Source organism: Poecilia mexicana, unplaced genomic scaffold, assembly GCF_051168715.1.
Source record: "Poecilia mexicana isolate PSO_F unplaced genomic scaffold, ASM5116871v1 scaffold_12, whole genome shotgun sequence".
NCBI classification, from domain to species: domain Eukaryota; kingdom Metazoa; phylum Chordata; class Actinopteri; order Cyprinodontiformes; family Poeciliidae; genus Poecilia; species Poecilia mexicana.
Genome location: NW_028263381.1, coordinates 26156607 through 26175580, shown reverse-complemented (window position 1 = coordinate 26175580; position 18974 = coordinate 26156607). Strand labels below are relative to the sequence as shown.

Sequence of the window (18974 nt, the reverse complement as noted above, 5' to 3'; positions counted from 1 at the left end):
GATATGTTGGTGTGGGGGCCCCCCATAAAACCAGCTTCGGGCCCCATAAAGGTTTGTTCCGGCCCTGGGGATCCGTCAGCTGCGTTGTTGTTGATGGATGAATAATTATTCGTCTTTTCCAGGTCAAACGGAGAGAAAACATTCATCTGTGCAGACGGTGAAGAAAGTATGCAAGGAAAGAACGAGGCGGAGCCGGAAAAGAACATGGTACAGAAAAACGTCTAATTCATGAAACATTTTTAATGTTTAACTTCAGCTGAATCCTCTGGGTGGATTTCAGTGTTAAAGACTAAAAACTGACATTTTCCTTCATTATTGATGCATAAAACTAAATCTGCTGCTGACTTCATCCACTTACACAATCCTACCCTGTAACAATCAGGGTTACAATAGTTTTGGGTTTTAGTTTTATTTCATTTGGACTTTGTCTAATTTGGTTAGTTTTAATTAGTTAAAGTGTTTTTGTTCATTTTTATTAGTTATTATTAACTAAACATTGTTTAGTTTTTATTAGTTGTAGTAATAGTTTTAGTTTTTTCATATTTTGGTTGATTTTGAGGTGCAGATTTCAAAAAGGTAAATTATTGTTGAACTAACTGATTCTGTAGTTTTCTACAAACTTTTCTAGCAAAATGGCAAAATTTTCCAACTCTGAACTTAAAAAAAAGTCTAAAAGTTTTGATGTTTCATTGACGTCTTCCTCAAATATGCATTTATATAAGAAACTTCATTAAATCACTGTTGAATGTAAAGTTTCAAATATTATGAAATTTATATTAAATATGCCACTATTATTATAAATGAGGAACTAAACCACATTAAATAACACCAGGCTTTTAAAAACAACTTTTCCAAATTTCTCAGTTTAAAAACAAATTAGATTTTAATTCAGCTGCTATTAAAATAAATCTGTTGCTCTGCAACTAGATGTAAAACTGTTTTGGTAATTTTGAACCGATTTTTCTGGGATGGTTTTTATTTAAACATGTTTAATCGTTTGACGAGCGAACAGAAATAACTAATAGCTGCTGATGAAGGAAGCAGCGCGGGATGACAACATGGCCGCCTCTTTGTGTTTGTGCTGAGCCTGGCGTCCGTCCAGCTGTTGTCAGTCTTCCTCAGACAGTCGGAGGAGAGACGGCGGAAACATCTGCCCGCTCATCTGGCTCTGTCTGTCACACACACACGCTCAAACACACACCTAAAAATCAACAAAAAAACATCCCATAATAACCTGACAGAGTTGTGACGGGAAATGATGAGAGAAGAAACCTGGTTTGGAGTCTTATTATAACAGGAAAGCTGTCAAGGTGTCACCACAGTTTAACTCTGAGAGCTTAAACACAAGCAGCCGACAGGCCGGCTGCCAGGCAGCAACAAGCAGGGCTGGGACTCCTGCCGAAAAGAAAAGACGTTTCTGCTGCTAAATGCTTCATATCACGCTCCCAAAAGTCAATCCTGATGTGTTGGAAACATCTGCACAATGTGAAGCAACACCAAACTCTACAGGGCAAAAGTTTGGTCAAAAAAGCAAAGATTTATAATATTTCCCTTCAGAAAAAGACTTTAAAGATGCAAAACTCAAGTTGTGCAACTTCAGTGAAATGATAAACAGGTGGCAAAAAAAAAAGCGCTTTGGAAATGTTGAAATCACTCTATCCCAAAACCTCTGAGAAATGTATGGAAGCTCACTTCTGCCATGAAAGTAAAAAAACAAGTCCAACAGGAATTCATAATATAATGATTTGAAAGTCAAAATTGGGAGTTTCAGTCATAATTTTGTTTGAAAGTCATGATTACAAATTTTAGTCAAAATTACAAATTTAAAATTAGTCATATTTATGAGTTTAAAGTCATAACTGTACATTTTGAAGTCATAAATGTGATAATAAATGTCATATATCTGAGTTATAAAGTCATAATTACAAGTCATTATTGTGTCATGATTACAATTTATAAGGTTGTAACTATGACTGTAGTTACTATAAAGGGCCTTCATTTTGTTCTTTCTTGGCAGAAATGTGCTTCCATACATTTAAGAACAGATTTGTAAGAAAACGGTGGTAAACAATCGATCAACGATGAACAGAGTTAATAGAGGAGCTTCTTAAAGAGACAGAGGCTCAATTTCAAAGCATTAAATTATTTACTTAAGTCATAAATTTATTTTAAGTCATATTTCATACATGCATATAATTTTTATTACAACTGAAGGTAACATAGCTGCCTGATTGTGCCTTGGAAACATTTTAAAAAGTGGATAAAACACCAGAGTCATTAAAATATGGTGGAAAACTAAAAAACAAACAAACTTATTTATATCAAATGTTCATCAACATTCAGCGACTGCTGTGATGAAACCATGAAGTCACTTGCTGTGTGGATTCGGAGGGAATTGGGTCACATCCTGTTAAAAACTGGGTTCACACGCTGACAGATGTCAGATTTTACCCCTCAAATTATTTATTCACAAACCAGAGTTTCCTGAGCAGCCCTCTGCCCCCCTCTGTGACCTCTGACCCTCTTTATCAGATAAATCAGTTACTCTGGATAATCACATCATTTTGATTACGTGTTAATCTAATGGGTTTAGGCTGGATTGAATTAAAAACGGCTTGGTGGAAACGATGATCCATCCAGGATGTAGAAACATGGTGGAGATCACTGAGCTGCTGTTACTGGTTCAGTCGATTTTTAGGTCTAAAACTTTGATTTTACACCTAATATGTGTAAATTTTCAGTATAAAAAAGGAAATATTGCTCAGTAGGCTTCACCTTTCCTTCAGTTTCAGTGTTATTTGTAAGAAAGTTCAGCAAAACAAAAAGAAATTACAATAAAATTAAGAAAAACAAAGTCTAGTGACTAATAAATCTTGAGTGTTTAAGTTGATGAATCTGATCAAACTACAGTTTAAAAGTAAAATCAGATTTTTTGTTTCTGATCTGTTGAAAAATGAGACAAAAAGAACAAACATTTGAACAAATGTAAACTATTTATAGCGTTCTGAGTAATAAATGATCCACCATTCTTTAATGACCGAACAGCTGTTTGCATGTTTCCCCTTTTTAATGTTGAATCTTCCAGGGGTATGAATAATTATGAGCTTAAATGTGAATAATCTGAGTGGGAAAAAATCACAGAAGCTCAGAAAAAAACATCCAAACTAATTGATAAAGTTATATAAAGAAAAACATGACATTTATTTTTTTGCTCCTCTGTTTTCATAAAGTCAATAAATTTAATATTTGATCAATCAGATCTTTTATTGCCACATAAATTCTCCTTTATGAAGCTGGATGAGGTGAGATCCTCTTCACTGTTATCCTGAAGAGAAGCGTTTCCCAGAATGCACCTCTGCTGTGTATGTGGGTCAGATGGTACTCTGTTTATTGCCATATGTTTGTTACTGTAGTGAGGCTGCAGGGAATAGAGTCTGAAATAAGAGCCAGGAGGATGTTTGTGTTTTTATTGAACGATCCAGTTCATCTCTCTAATCATCGATTTCAGCTCATTTTATGTTCTGTCAGTAAAACTCGGGTTATTTTTTTAGTTTTTATCTGTTTACTCATATTTAGTTATTTATTTGGTGCTTTCAGAACATGATTTCTGTGTTTAGTCATTTTCCTTTTTCTTTATTGTATTTTATATTAACTGCTAATTAGCAGCTAGCCTTAAATTTCATAAAACATTTCATCGTTTTAAAAATAAGTTACTGATTCTATTTATAAAGCAAATTTTTCATTAATATTCTAACATTTTTATCCTTTTACTTCAGCTTATTTATTTAATTATTTGTCTATTGTTAAATCGAACTAGCTTGAAACAGCTAATCCATTTAGCCATCTTGCTAACTCCACTAGGTTTTGAGTACTATTATGTTCTTTGCTGTTTAGGAAAATACTTTCTAGTTTGAAAATGGAATGAAAATGTTCCAGATTTCTGGCGGTCTTCTATATTCTGATATAAATTAACTCGGCTTCCACTCTCAACGCAGCGCTCTGAACATGAGCAGAGACAACAAGCAGCTTCTGCCCGTTTCTGACACTCCAGCGCTCAGGAAGCCTGAACTCACAGGGCAAAAATAATAACTTTAAAAGTCATCGGCTCGGAGCTAATCCCACTGCGGCCTGCGGACATTTTAATACCGGAGTGATTAGCAGTGATCCTAAAGCCCGGCCAGCCAGCGCCGTCAGGCCCGGGCGGCCGGCCCGCCCCAGCCTCGGCTCTCCGTCCCTGGGGGAGGCGCTCAGGCGAGTCCCCGGATTAAGGCCACTCTGGAAAGTTAAACCCCTGGACATCCGCCACTTCATTTCTCTAAGTGGCATCAGTTCCCTCGTTATGACTGTTAATTAAAGTTGGATTTATTCAACAGGATTTCTTTACTTTTCTGGCAAAAAAACATAGTTGACATTTTCTATTTTGTTCTCCTCTTTCTGTTGAATTAAGTGGATTTTTTTTCATGGCTTGGCCGTGTTGTTTGTCTGTTTTTTATTTGTGTGAGAAAGTGGGAAGCTGTGTGTTTGGGGGGAGGGCTGGGAATTTTTTCATATGAGTGAGCAGATGTTGCAGTTTCTCAGGAGGGATTTATGTCAGGATGGGAACACACACAACACTCTGGGCTGTGTGTCATAATGAATGCATTTATCAGTCAACATCTACACACACTGAACACGCCATGCACAGAGAAAAAGCCTTTTATTAACACTGAAATAAACATCCAGGCATATATCAGGGATATAACAGGACATTATGTTTGTATTATTCATCATTCTTGGTTTTCACCAACATTTAGAGAAGATGTGTTTTAGGAAGGTAGATTTGTAGAAAAATATTATAAATAACTAACCCGAGTAAGGACAGAGATTTAAATGATTAAATATGGCACAGTATTATGGACAGGAGAAGAAAAAATTATTTAATCATGAGAATAAGTCAACAAACAAAAGGTCACAATTAGAAAACTGCTTTGAATATAAACTTAGGTTGTTGATATTAAATTGTTTTTGCTGTGAAATATTTGTGACCAAAACAACTGGACTGTTCCTTCAGTGACACATCCTAAGTGCACAAAGCTGTGTTATCACAGATCCTTCCCCTCCTCCCAGCTCCTGTTTGACTCTATAACACTTTCCAGCCATTTTTATTGATTTCTCCAAAGCATCTGGTTCAGTTAATTATGAAGTTTTATTACAGAGTTTTCACACTATTAACTTGACTTGAATTTTCAGACATTCATTGCTGTAGCTGAATGTCTGAAAATGTAAAGTATTAATTATTTAGGATTTTTAACTGATGATTCTTTGTCTTTTACTTCCCACATTCAATAGCTGGTAAAGAAGCTCAGATTGAAATCGGGGTTTCATATAATTTGAGGCGATTGGTTGATGCTACGTTTGTCTGCGCTGGACTGCAGTGACGTTTTATATACTCATGCCTCTACTAAATGTCTTTACTCGCTGGTTTACTGTTGATTCATCAGCAGGTTGACTTTTTGCTTATGAACTTGTGCAGAAACCTGAAACATATTTATATATTTTACTCCTGCTCTTTCCGATGGGTAATATTTACCAGATGTGTGTGTATTTACAGGATCGGTTAGTGTGGCTCCGGATCAGAGTCCTGTCTAACAGCTGTGTGGGGGGATTTGTTGCTGTGTTTACCTCTTTCAGCATCGGCCAGTAAGTTCCCAGATTCCCAGTAAAGAGGGACCACATGGCGGCCATGTTGGTTCCAACCTGCGGCGAGCCGACAGCGTCAAAGACCTGCTGAGTCGATTCTCCGGTCCGACTCCGTACTTGTTTTCATCTCAGAGCGCTTTCTCTGGACACAGACGAATCCTCAGGTCGGTTTCCATGGAGTCGCTGAACTCTTCCAAGTCCAAGCTGAGTGTTTTCACGCCGAGTGCCGTCGAAGAGGTCGGGAGTTCGGCTCCCACCATCACAGCGACTCCATCCAGAGACGCCAAACAGAACGAGGCAGAGTCGACTAAGAAGGGAGCCAAATCCACGAAGATAACCACCAGGGTTGAGAGTCCAGTAGAGGGCAGCACTCAGAAGACGGATTCAGAAACAACGAGCAAACTGAAAACTCCGAAGTCTGGTAGAGATTCGGTGGCCGACTCTGGCTTGGGATCGGTAAGAGAAGGAGGATCAAATCCGATCCAGACGAGCCGCACTGATCTGGGGAACTTTGCACCTTTCTGGACGCTTCATCAAACATCGATTTGCATGATTATTGATCCGACTTAAAGGCACAGCACCACTTCAACCCTTTAGAGCACATTATCATTTAATCGTCGACTGAACCTCTTTCTCATCGTTGATTTATTTATTTTTCCTACAATGCCTTGAAAAAACACTTCTACCTCTTTAATTCAGATTTTGTCTTGGTGCAACCACAAACTTTGATGTATTTGGAAATTACACTGACAGATCCACACAAAGGTAATTGGGATAAAAATTATGTGCGTTTGAAAAATATTTACATAAAACTTTAAACTGTGGAATGAATTTGTTGCAAGCTTTGTACATAGTTCATCATCTCAAAATAGACACAAAGCTCTTTAGACTTTTATTTGCAAGTAAATAACATGCATCATTTTCTCTCCATGTTGTAATTATTTATAACTCTGTTGATTCATTACAGAAAACCTCAATAAAATTCACTAAAGGTTGTGGTTGAGACAAAAGTAGCTTCAAGATATTTCTACAAGGCACCAAATTTTCCTTTTTATGTCAATAATGACTTGATTTTATTTCACAAAACAAATATTTAAACTGATGGATCTGCTTGATTGAATTTTGCTTCTGTTTTTGTTTGCTTTCTGAACTGTTTGCCAGCTTTTCCACAAAGTGTGATGATGTAAGGTTGGAAAAACGATGGTCTACAACCTGAAATCAGTCCTGAACCTGATTCTTTAGGTCACTTTTACCAAAATGATGCCTCATAAGAAACCTGCAGGTTTTTACAGTGTTGAAAAAGTGAGAAATTAACTTTATATTTCTGAGTCTGGATAAGGAAATAAATTGGAGAAGAACAGACAAAGTGGTAAACAGGAAGACTGGGGAGTGTTTTGTCCATAATAGCATTTGCTTCTTTGCATTGACTTGAGAAAAAGTGTAAATAATGACAATATTTTGATTCCCTACAAAGTAGAACAAGGTGGATGTTTCCCCTATTTTGGGTTTAAGTGCACACTCCCACCTGCAGGTGGCAGTATTTCTTACTTCTACCCCACTGCTGCCTCAACCTTACATAACTGATTTGAAAGGCTCAAAAATGGCGGCCATCTTGAAAAATTGCTGTCATCCTGAAATTCAAGCGGCTAATGGGAAATATTGAAAACATATGACCAAAGGGTGAGCATACCACTGTGTATCCACACATGAAAGGTTTTTAGAGTAATATCCTGCACTAAAAATGAACTCTTTACACTTTCCAAATCTTGCTTTTGCTGATCCGTTCCTTCACGTTGGAATAAAAACGCCTTAAATCTTTTGATTTACTCCTCAACTGCATCTCCAGCTTTCCTCTGAATCCTTTGCTTCCGTCCTCCAGGAGTCAGAAGTGGATTCCAGCAAGCAGTCTGACAGCCCGTCCGAGGAGGAGCCGTCCACGCCCAGAGCCACCATCGTCACCCAGAACCCCAAGTACCAGCTTCTAATGAACCACGACCTGAAGACCAACGGGCTGAGCAGCAGGGAGTCCAACGGGCCGGGCGGCGGCGGGTCGGTCGGGGACAAAAGCCCCCTGCTCTCCAGATGGGAGACCACCCGGATGGGGACGAACAACTTCCGCGGGTCCCTGGAGTCCCTGGCCTCTCGGGACTGGGACACGGGTTCCGACAGGGTGAGTGAGGAAGACCAGAATGTGTGTGTGTGCGAGGGATTTTGGTAGATTAAATTTGGGCCAAATAGAAACCAGATGCTGAGGGATAACAGTCATTCTAGAGTTAACAGCGCCATCACATGGAGGAAATGGGATCTGATTTAATTCCTCTGCAGAAATCTGAAGGTCTGTCTTGAATTTATGTCAAAAAGCTGTGAAGTTGATTTATTCTGGGTAAAAAAGGCCTAAATTTAAAGCTTAAGTAAAAGTTCAATCCTCAAAAATATAAAAAATAAGATTTAGAGACCTTAACGTTTATCTTCAAAGGAATTTATTAACCTCAAATATGGGGAAAACAATGTAAAGGAAATAAATAAAATGAAAAGTGTAAAAATATACATAAACATGTAAAAATAAACTTTATTTACTATTTAAAAAAATGAAATTAAGCAATAGTTGAAACCTCAACTATTAAATATATCAAAAATGTATAAAAAATACATTTTGAGACCTACTATTTACCTGTAAAGGAATTTACTTAGCTTAAATATATATGAAACAATTTAAAGTCAATAATGAAATAAAAAATATTCAGTTTTGAAAGAAAATTATTTAATTTAATGTTTTTCAAAAAATGAAGATTAAACAATACTTAAAACATTAGTTTCTCCCAAAAATATGAAAAATATTTAAAGCAACTGTCTAAAAATGATTTACAGGGTCAAAATATTGTAATTTGTAATTTATTTAATCTTCTAAATCTTCAGACTTTTTATTTTTAAAGGAACTTTACTTCACATATGTCAAAAAAAACAACAACAAACCCATAAAGTAGATAGAGTTAAAAGTTTTAAAATTCAAAACAGTGAAAACTTTAGTAAATTTTTAAAATTTTAAATATTAGAAAATAATATAATTAAGGCCATCACTAAGCATTTTAATACAGGAAAATCTATGTTATGATGTAAATTTTGTTTCCAGTTTTGTTCAAGGTTTTTTTTTACAAGAACTTTAAAAACTTACATGTATTTAATATAAATACCAAACACATTTCTAAACTTATCAAAAATATTTTTAATAAGTGTTTTTGCCTTTATTTAGGTAAACAGGTAAAAAGTACATATAAATAAATAACAACTAATTATTTTTCATTTAACTTGGTACAATATTGTATATAATTAATCAGATTATTTAACTGATTTATCCCCAAACCTTCCAGCAGTAACTTGTTTATTACAGAATGAATCCAATCTAATCTTTCTTTTCAGTTTATGCACAGCGCCACCTTCTGGAAGAAACACAGATTGAAGGTTTTTCGCTCCGTCGGCTGACTCACAGTTTCCAATCAGAGCACAGAAACTCGGCTTCGATTAATGTTTTTATTTTACAAAAATCACGGAATGGAGACAAACTGAGAGGATTTTCTTTTAATTACAAGAATAAAGTTATGATTTTAGCAGAAAAAAGTCGTAAAATTACGAGGGAAAAAAGTTGTTTTAATGAGAAAAAAAGCGTTGATAGTTATCCAATGATTCTTTCTTGAAAATATATTCAGAATCCTGCTGCTGATTATAATTTGATGCTGATGAGTTAAAAGATGAAGTTTCCTGTTTATAAAACTGATACCAAACTATAATTTCACAAGATGCAAAACATTCCTCATCTTAAGGCTAAGACTAATTCATGTAGTTTTCTTTTTTAATTTCAGTTTTCTTGTCATATTATGACTTTATTTTGATATTTTTCTGATTATTATTGAAATATTACATCTGTAGTCTACTATTACAAATTTATTTGTGTATTATTACAACTTCACTTAATTTTATAACTTTATGCTGGAATTATTACTTTATTCTCATATTATTTTGACTTTATTCTTTATTTTTGTATTTTTATGACTTTTTTCTCATTATGATTAATTCTGTTAATCCTAAAATGTTAGAATATTCATAACTTTTTCTGTTGTTATGACTTTGATGCTTTATTTACATGATAGTTTGACTTTATTTTTGTAATTTTTAACTTCTCTCAGTCTGGCTCTAACTCTCCGTCTCCACGTTAACGTCCCACCAGCAGAAATGAAACAATAATTCACAGCTGATGTCACGGTTTTCCTGTTAAAGTAATAACTGTCTTGATCCCAGCTCCGCATCAGAATGCTGCATTTGTTTGCATAAAATTTGTTTTTTCTGTTTTTATTTGCTGGCAGTAAACCTGTTGTGTGTTTTCAGACGGGCGTTGTCGACAGCCCTCCCCGGGTCTTCAACAGTCCGTACGCCGCAACCACGTCCCTGGATTACACCCCGACCTACAGGATGTCCGAGTACAAGGTGCGTTTCTGGTTTCTGTGTGAAGCGGAGAGCCGGAGCTTCAGCGGATGACGTTGCGTTTGTCTCCAGGTTCAGGGCGGACTCTCCCCCGCCACCTCAGAGATGAACCTGTACACCTTCAACAGCCGCAGCACCAGCCCCATCGGCCTGCCCACATCCACGCTGACCGGCCAGCGCACCCGCTTCTCCACCTACGACACCCTGAGGAGAAGGCCTGAGATCAACAACACGGTACAAAACACGCGCCTGTCTCTTTAAGAAAGCCAATGGAAAAAAAATCAATGTTTAAAGTTTGTTCAGATTTAAAGGGTTTTTGTTCATTCAACAAAAACATCAACTGTTATATAATATTATGACATAATTCTTGTACCATTACAATTTTTTTTGATATTATTCAACTTTATCCTCATCTTACTTAAACTTTAATCTGTTATTATGACTTTCTTGTATTTTACTGTATTCATATAGTATTACAACCTTTTTTTCGTAGTCTCTCAAAATACACAAAAAGAATATTTAGTGGCTAAAAAGTAAATTTTATTGTGTTCACATCTGACCAGCAGGTGGCGCCTGTTCACTACAGCGTGCGCTCCGCCACGTTGGGAGCACCGAATAAGAAAGACTTCATAGAAGAACTGACCAAACAACTGGACGCCTGTCAGAAGGTAAAAATAAACCTCACATTAATAAAATACTAATCTGAATAAATTAAAATAATACCAAAAAGTTTATTTTATTTAGATCATTAAAAATCATTATTCAAGATGCTGGCTGCTCTGAGTGCTTTATCCAAACAAATATTAACAGAAAGTTAAGTGGAAGGAAGAAAAAGTTAGTAGGGAAAAGGTGCACAATCTCAGGCATTTGCATATATCAGACTGTGTGTTGTAAATGCATATAGTTTTTCTCTTGTGTTTTTAAATATATTCTAATTGCTCAACATGAACTGGACCTGCTGTAGTTGCAACATTTGTTTTGTATAAATAAACTGAACTGAAATTTTCAGTTTAGACTAAATTTGGCATAAAAGTTAAAGATTTAAAGACATTTTGTTTGGTTTTATCTAAGCTAGGAGCTCCATGAGGTTCTGACTGCTGTAATCAATAATACCAGAGTTTACCATTAAAAATCTGGTTTATCAGCTATAAGGTGACTGAATTATTATATTTCTAATGTTTTGTGTGTTTTGTTCAGCGCAACGCCTTCCTGGAAGCAGAGAGCGTCGAGATGGAGAAAGAGAGGAACCAGATCAGGTCAGAGCGGATGAGCCGCATCGTCAGAGATGGTTTCAACTATTTATGCTTTAATGTCTTAATCCTGATTAATCTGCTAGATTGAATAATGCAGGTCAATCTGGGGAGAGTTATGGGCTGAATGGAAACAAATGGAGTGATGTCAGATTTTAGTGGTTTTAGGTTTTCTCTTTTGTCTTTGGCTAAAGACCATTAGCCATTTCTCCTACTAGTTCTAGTTTGCATTTATTTTGGTTGTATTTACCCAGAATACCCTGTGGTGTAGTCCACTTCCTGCTTTTGGAGCCGTCTCTGGTCTGCTTGGTGTTCACATATGCACTTGAACTGAACCAAAGTCCACTTCAGCTGAACCAAGGATATCTGCAGGTTCCACAAAGTGAAATTTAAGACTTTTTAAAGGCTTTTTTAATGCCACCCTGAATTAAATTTAAGGAAAAGAAAAACCATAAATATTGTGCTTTGTTGGGACATCATATTGTATGAAGCATAGAAAAACAGTGAAACTTCTGGGGTGCGTTTGTGACTGTTGGTGAACAACACTGCTTTGTGTTGTTCACGTTGAAAATGGCTCCCTGCATCTTTTACCTCTGTGCCACCTAGCTTAAAATTTATTTTGAAACAGCTAATGCAGGTAATGCTAACCTAGAATGGGTTGGCAGCAAAAGTGATTCAGTAGTGAAATCATCCAGCCAAATGGAAGTAATTTTGCACTGACCACAAAAAATGAACACAAAAAATCTAGCTAGTTGGCAAGCAGGGGTATATTAGCAGCTAGCAGTTAGCTGTAGCCTCAACCATCTTGAGTCACAGAACGCAGCGAGATGACTCAAGCTTTTGCCTGACTGAAGAGAAAAAATAACTACATAGAATATTTGTGATTATAGTCTTGCTACAACAAAATCTAAGACCAGTGATTAATGTATTTAAGGCCAGCGAACATTTTTTAAAGAACTTAAGACAGTTTAAGGCCTTACTTTTAAAACCTGGGTTTGTAGGTGGGAATGAACCACTGACTGTGGTCCAATGAACATACTTTAGGAATCCTTAGCATTGGTTCATATAGTCTGAAATTGCATAAATTGGTTTTGTCTGTTGCAGTTGCATCTCTTTTTGTTTCATTTGCTGCTTCTACCATCTGAGGTATAAACCTCATCGGTAACGGTTCGATTGTCCTGTGAAGGTTCGAGATGCGCGCCCTGCTGGTGAACAACGAGGACCTGCTGAGGACCAACGCCCAGCTGAACAACGAGCTGAAGAAAACCAGAGAGCAGATGATCGACATGGACAAGGAGAGCCAGGGCTTCAGAGAGCGATGCCGAGCGATGGAGGTGAGGCGGAGCAGATTATTACTGTCAGAATTAGCATGCTAATCCCTCTGTCGCATGTTTTTCATGTTGAATTCAGGATGATGGACATGTTTCAAGATGGCCACCATTTTTGTGCCTTTTAAGCCAGTTATCATAAAATGTTCCCCGTTTTAATGATCTTTATGCCACATCACACGTTTTCAACTATTCATACAACTGTGAAGCAACAATATGCAGCAAAATCAGACACCAAAACTGAAACCGAGGATTTTGGTGTTTACAAGTCTGACAGCTGATATGAGATTTTACAACAAAGTCTCTCACCAGCTGTCAACTAGAAGGAGATGAAGATCTGTAACCATGTCGATTATCCAGCCCTCTTAAAGCATTATTCTGCTAACTTTTTTATGTGTTTAGCACTTTAAAGTTAACTCCTGCTATTGTTTAAATATTTTTAGTGAATTAGCTTCAGCAGTTTATTGCTAGCGTTAGCTTTCTCTAGTTTTTTTTATGATTAGCAGTTTAGCATTAGTTTTTGCTCATTTTTGTGAGCACTAGCTTATCATTAGCTTTGCTAATACTTTTGCTTAGCAAACTAGCAGTTAGTGAAACTAACTTTTTGGTTAGCTGTGTCCAACACTGGCAATAACTACTCCTGATTTTAGTGCAAACAGACATTCTTCACAACTATGGTAGCCATTTTGAAAAATGTCCACCAATAAAAGGAAACACAAGATCGGGAAAATATTAATTATTTTTTGACACCAAAAATGTTAGTTTGTGATAAATATTAGCAAATTTAATGTAAAAAATAAATATTTTTAGATGACCATGGCGGCTGTCTTGAATTGTTCAGTGTCTGTTTTCTTCCCAAACAAGCAAATCACAGAATTTAGGTTCTGTAAAAGATTTTGCTAAAATATTAAATTATTAAGATGTTAATTAAAACAGAAGATCGTGTTTGTTTGGCTTCAGTCTGTGTGACGTTTGTTGTTGGTTTTGCAGATTGAGGTGAAGGAAGCCCGGGAAATGATGGTGGAGGCCAACAATCAGGAGTACGCCTTCAACTTCCTGCAGCAGTCCCTGAATAACAAGATCCAGGATGCTGAGGTAGAACCAGACGAGCTGCTGTCTCAACGGCCATGTTTGTTCATTGAGTTCTACTTCCTGGTTCTACTTCCTGATTTTACTTCCTGGTTCTACTTCCTGGTTCTGCTTCCTGATTTTACTTCCTGGTTCTACTTCCTGGTTCTGCTTCCTGGTTCTACTTCCTGATTCTCTTCTGCTGTTTGCCGTTCAGGAGAACCTGGAGAAACAAACCCAACACGCCCAGTCTCTGGCCGAGAAGCTGTGGTTGGCAGAGAGGCAGCTGGAGGAGATGGAGGTGGACAAAGAGACCCGAGACAAGAAGACGTCTGAGCTCAACAGCACCATCCTCAGGCTGGAGGAGGAGGTGCAGAAACCTTTAATCTGATGGTTTCTGGGCTGTGAGAGGCGGCGCTAACGGCTGCTTCTGTTTCCAGCTCAGCGAGGCGCTGCAGTCGTCCACCCAGAACTCAGCAGAACTGAACCTCCACCTGAAGCTGCGTGAAGACGCCCAGATGAGGGTGGAGGAGCTGGAGGAGGCGCTGCTGGAGAAGGACCAGGAGGTCCAGAGGCTGCAGCTGCTGGTCAGCAAGCTGCAGGGAGAGGTACGCAGCTGCAGCAGACATGAAGCAGGCGCTTCGCCGCCGCTGCTGCTGCTGCTTCAGGTTCTGGTTCTGTCGGGTCCAGGTGTCCGGGAAGCTGATCGATAAGGAGCGCAGCCTGGAGGAGGAGATCCAGCTGCGGGAGCGGCTGCAGCTGCAGTGCAGGCAGGCCGAGCGCACGGTGGACGACCTGACCATGGAGCTGCACAGCACCAACCAGGCCAAGGACGACCTGGCCAAGCAGCTCAAGGTGGCCCAGGTACTGCCTGAGCAAAAACCCAAAACCTGGAGGGAAAAACTCACAGGATCCTGATGGTGTAGCTGATCAAAAACAGTAAAAAAAATTTTAAAAAAAGAGATATTTGCAAAAATATAGCACTGCTGCTAATAATTATTATTAGTAATCGATTATTCTGTCAAATGATTGGATAAAAAATTCTGCAGATTTTTTTTATTTAACATCTTAAACCTTTTGATTAGAAACAAAAAATACAAAAAACTATTAAAATCCTTTTTAAATAATAGAATAAATATTTTATTGCATTTCTTTAGTGAATTTTTAATCATTTGTAGCAAAATATTTCTCTAACAATACTTAAAACTTTTCTGCTTTACTTCATATCAATAACATGTTGGCTTATATATTATGAATAATCGGACAGAAAAATATGATTCTTAACAGGAGATTTTTTATTTTTATTTTTTGCTGAATTAACCAGGTGAAGCTTAAAAGATTTCTAGTAAAACAGATTTATAAAGTTTTATTTTCTTATCCTAAATGATAACTTATATATATTTTTATACAGTTTTGGCTTAATTACTGCTCTGAATGTTTTATTTCATCAAGTTTCCTTTCTTAATACGACTAGTTAACCATTAACTAAATTGATAGAGGATTATCTCAATAACCTGTTAATTAATTTCCTCATTAAACACTTTATGAAATCTACAAGTAGAATAAAAAACTATGACAGATTAGAGACCAACAATTTCATTCTTTAAATAACTTAAATAGCTTCATTTTTATTTTATTTCTGCTCCATATTGATCAGAGACTTTAACATGACAGGAAGCTGCGTAGTGAGAAATGCTGCCCCCTGCTGGTGGGAGCTGGCATTACCTTAACTCAATGTTTATGACAGTTTTTTGGACAAAATTGGCTCAAAGAATAATGTATCAACACAAATAATAATAATAATAATAATATTAATAATAATAATAAAGAAAAACATGGATTTGTTGGTTTTCTGTGAATTTTTGCTGTCAGAATGGTGAGACGGTGCAGAAATCGTTTCTGCTGAAATGTTTGAGTCCTTATTAAACTCAGGTTAAGTAGGTCAGTTTCTTCTCTGGGTTTATTTATAAGAAATGAGCAATAAGTTTCTTTTTAAGCACTAAAATATTTTTTAGTTTCTAAATGTTTTTCTGTGAAGCAGAGACGTCCAGATGAATTAACCAGACATTCATCCATCAGTTTGGGGTTAATGAGGCATTAATTATGCTAATCCTGTTCAGCAGTAAAGTCTCCATAATGAAACGCCGAGTTGTTTGTGTTTCTGCTGAACAGGAGAAGCTGATCGACGTGGAAACGGAGCTGGAGGATCTGCTGGAGAGCGAGCAGCGCTGGGCCGCCAAGCACAAGAAGACCCTCGAGCAGGTAGGGCGCCACCTGCAGGCGGAGCGCCGCCGCTGAACCGGGACCTCAACCGGACCGGCGCCGATACTTTCTGCTGTGTTTCAGACGGAGCAGCTGCAGCTGAAGCTGATCCAGGAGAAAGATCTGAACGACCAGCTGGAAACGGATAAGACCTTCATGGAGAGACAGGTGACCTTTAACCTTTAACCTCATGCCATTGTTAAATGATTCATAATTTCATCAGTTACTCAGTACTTCAGTAGACTTTTTGCCAAATATTTTTTCCTCTTAGTTTGAATTTCTTGGACGGATACTTTTAAGTAAAAATAAGTTGAAGTAGTTTTACTTTTACCGAAATACAAAGTTTAGGTCTTTTACCCACATCTGCCTGCTAACGATGGAGCTGCTAGCATCTTCACCGCTAGCGTTTTCCCTGCTAAAGATGGCGCTTGGTTTTCCTGTGTGTCCAGATCAGGGAGCTGCGTATGGAAGTGGAGGAGCTGCAGAGCTCCAGGGTTCAGGAGGACGTTGTGTCCCGGGCTGAGAGCCGGGCCAAGGAGCTGGAGAGCGCGCTGAGGGCCGAGGAGAGGTGAGCCGCCGAGCTGTCGCTTCATTTCTTCCTGGCCCAGATTCTCCATCGTTCACTGAGTGTTGGTCTCGAGTTTGGACTTGCCCGCTCTGTTTTTGTTTTTTTTAAACGTCTTTTGGTGTTTCTGCAGAAACAAGGCGACTCTGACGAACTCCATCAGTAAACTGGAGAGGAAGATCAACGAGCTGAGCGACCAGCTGGAGGAGGAAACCCGCATCGCCAACGAACAGAAAGACCTGGTAATACGCACTGCAGCCTCCGTCCACTAGGGGGCAGCAGAGTGACATAGAAACATGAAAACTACAATCAGAAACTTTCCCCATGTTTGTGATCACACAGTATAATAATTTACGTCATTTAAATCTGACAGAGCGTGTTAACGTTAGCAACATGCTAACATGCTGTCTGTGGTTGTCAGATGACCCAGAGGATGCGCACGCTGAAGCGGCAGCTGAATGAGGCGGAGGAGGAGGCGACCAGGAAGGAGGCGCAGTACCGCCACCTGCAGAGGGAGCTGACGGAGGAGAGGGAGACGAGCAGCCGGCTGCAGCGGCAGCTGCTGGACCAGCACCTGCAGACCAAGTACGAACCGCAGCCTGCAGGCTAACTGAGCATAAATTAGCTTAATGATGACGAATTGTGCTAAATGTTTTTGTTCTTCCATTTGGGCAATAAGTTCAAGTTTTTTTGACTCTGAAAATGAGCCATTTCAAAATGAACCTTTTCCATTTCTTGTTAGCTTGGTGAATTTGACTGGCAGCCAATCAGAAAATAAATTATATTTTATATATTTTAACATAGATTTTGATGAAAAATGTAAAAAATTCCCTCGATCTGTGCTGCCATAATGTTTTCAATTGACCTTCCATGACCTTTAACACTTAGCATGCTAATGCTAACAGAGGATTGAGGGATTTCATGTTTTCACTTTGGGCTGACATAAAATTTCTTTCTGGAGGAAAAAGAACTTCAGATAGTTTAGAAACGGATTCAGAAATGAAGGATTAAACAAAGTTTTCTGTGTTTCTGACAGACGTAAAGACAACCTGACGATCCGTCAGACTCTGGACAACCTGAGGTTGGACCTCAGCGGAGACGAAGACGACGAAGAGGAGGAGAAGCCGCCAAGTGAACAACCAACCAGCGTGACTAAAGTTTAACCCCTCCAGCGCCACCTGCCTGTGGACAAATGGAATCGTTTGACAGGAAAGCAGCAGATCTGCAGCAGCAGAAACACAGAAAGACTTTTAGCTGCTTGGAAATAATCGCATGTTGATGGGAAAGTTCTTCACTTTAAGCTGAGAAATTCATCGAGATGAAATCTGGTGCTAGGTTGTAGCAAACACTTTGTTTTCAGGTTGTTCCTGCCATGAAAACACAAACAGGTTCAAATCAAGACTCTTTTCCTCTTTTCATGTTTTTAAGAAGTTAAATTCCCTCGGCTCCCTCTGCTGGTGGACACCTGGAACTACAACCGCTGCATTTTGCACTCAGCTGCTCTTTTCTCAAAATGTTTATAGTTGTGATCTAGAAGAAAACTTAGTTTCTCCTAATAGAAAATGTAGAATAAGCTTTAAGAAGAAACTGTCCTTCATCTGAGACGCCTCGGTTTTTATCTTCTGTACAGGAAAACGTTTATCTGCAGTATTTGTGTTTAAGATGCTTCAACGGGTCGAGAAAGTGTCTGTGGGATCTTTGATCGTGGCTTTTTTCATCTCAATCACAGCAAAGATTATTTATGTTTTGAAGTCTTTCTGGGACATCTTAAAAGTTTAAATTTTTTGCATATTTAAAGGGTTTGCTGCTGTTTTAATGTAACTCTGCCGTTTGTGTAAAGAAGTTGTTTGAACGTTTAACGAGAAAACCGTTCATTTGCTACAGGAAATCAGAAATATGACCTTCAGCTCCATAAGCAGGTTGATTTCTGCCGTGTTTACAATGTTTCTCATTTTAAACATTAGGTTTTAAATCCAAACAACACATTTAGTTTTCTCTCTTTCTGGGTATTTATTTTTCACCCTTCGGTACAAAATAAACTTTAAATCTTTGACTAATGGAGTTTGGCCTGTTCTTTCATAAACTGAGAAAAACTAAAAATCTGTTTTTATAATGGAAACAAAATCAATAAGTGGAACTGGGCCAATAAGTTTTAGTTTTTATCAAAGTTTATTAATTATTTAGAGGGAGTTTAGCGGGTCGGTCATCTGGTGTTTGATCATGTGACAAAGATAAAAGATGATTTTTTTGTTGTGCAAAAACCAGCTGCTGATTTTACTGAGTTTTGGGATTTCCAGTTAAATCCTTTATTTTCTGGTTTGGGTTGAATCAGGTGTGGCCCACGTT

The 18974-nt window shown here is 38.0% G+C and overlaps 1 protein-coding gene across 2 annotated transcripts in view; it reads left to right on the top strand.

The window, feature by feature from the left end:
• The window catches only part of LOC106908718 (uncharacterized), a 44228-nt gene extending 25543 nt beyond the window's left edge, over positions 1 to 18685 (top strand). For both annotated transcript variants that reach the window (XM_014974881.2, XM_088011212.1), the window contains 18 exons: positions 123 to 207; positions 5671 to 6135; positions 7559 to 7849; positions 10060 to 10158; positions 10228 to 10389; positions 10719 to 10823; positions 11353 to 11411; positions 12592 to 12739; positions 13724 to 13828; positions 14019 to 14171; positions 14242 to 14409; positions 14492 to 14665; positions 15974 to 16063; positions 16148 to 16231; positions 16513 to 16631; positions 16762 to 16870; positions 17050 to 17213; positions 17665 to 18685. In XM_014974881.2, the coding sequence (XP_014830367.2) occupies positions 169 to 207; positions 5671 to 6135; positions 7559 to 7849; positions 10060 to 10158; positions 10228 to 10389; positions 10719 to 10823; positions 11353 to 11411; positions 12592 to 12739; positions 13724 to 13828; positions 14019 to 14171; positions 14242 to 14409; positions 14492 to 14665; positions 15974 to 16063; positions 16148 to 16231; positions 16513 to 16631; positions 16762 to 16870; positions 17050 to 17213; positions 17665 to 17791 (2661 nt within the window). In that variant the 5' untranslated portion in view covers positions 123 to 168 and the 3' untranslated portion in view covers positions 17792 to 18685. The remainder of the gene's footprint in view (positions 1 to 122; positions 208 to 5670; positions 6136 to 7558; positions 7850 to 10059; positions 10159 to 10227; positions 10390 to 10718; positions 10824 to 11352; positions 11412 to 12591; positions 12740 to 13723; positions 13829 to 14018; positions 14172 to 14241; positions 14410 to 14491; positions 14666 to 15973; positions 16064 to 16147; positions 16232 to 16512; positions 16632 to 16761; positions 16871 to 17049; positions 17214 to 17664) is intronic.
• The last annotated feature ends 289 nt before the right edge of the window (positions 18686 to 18974 follow it).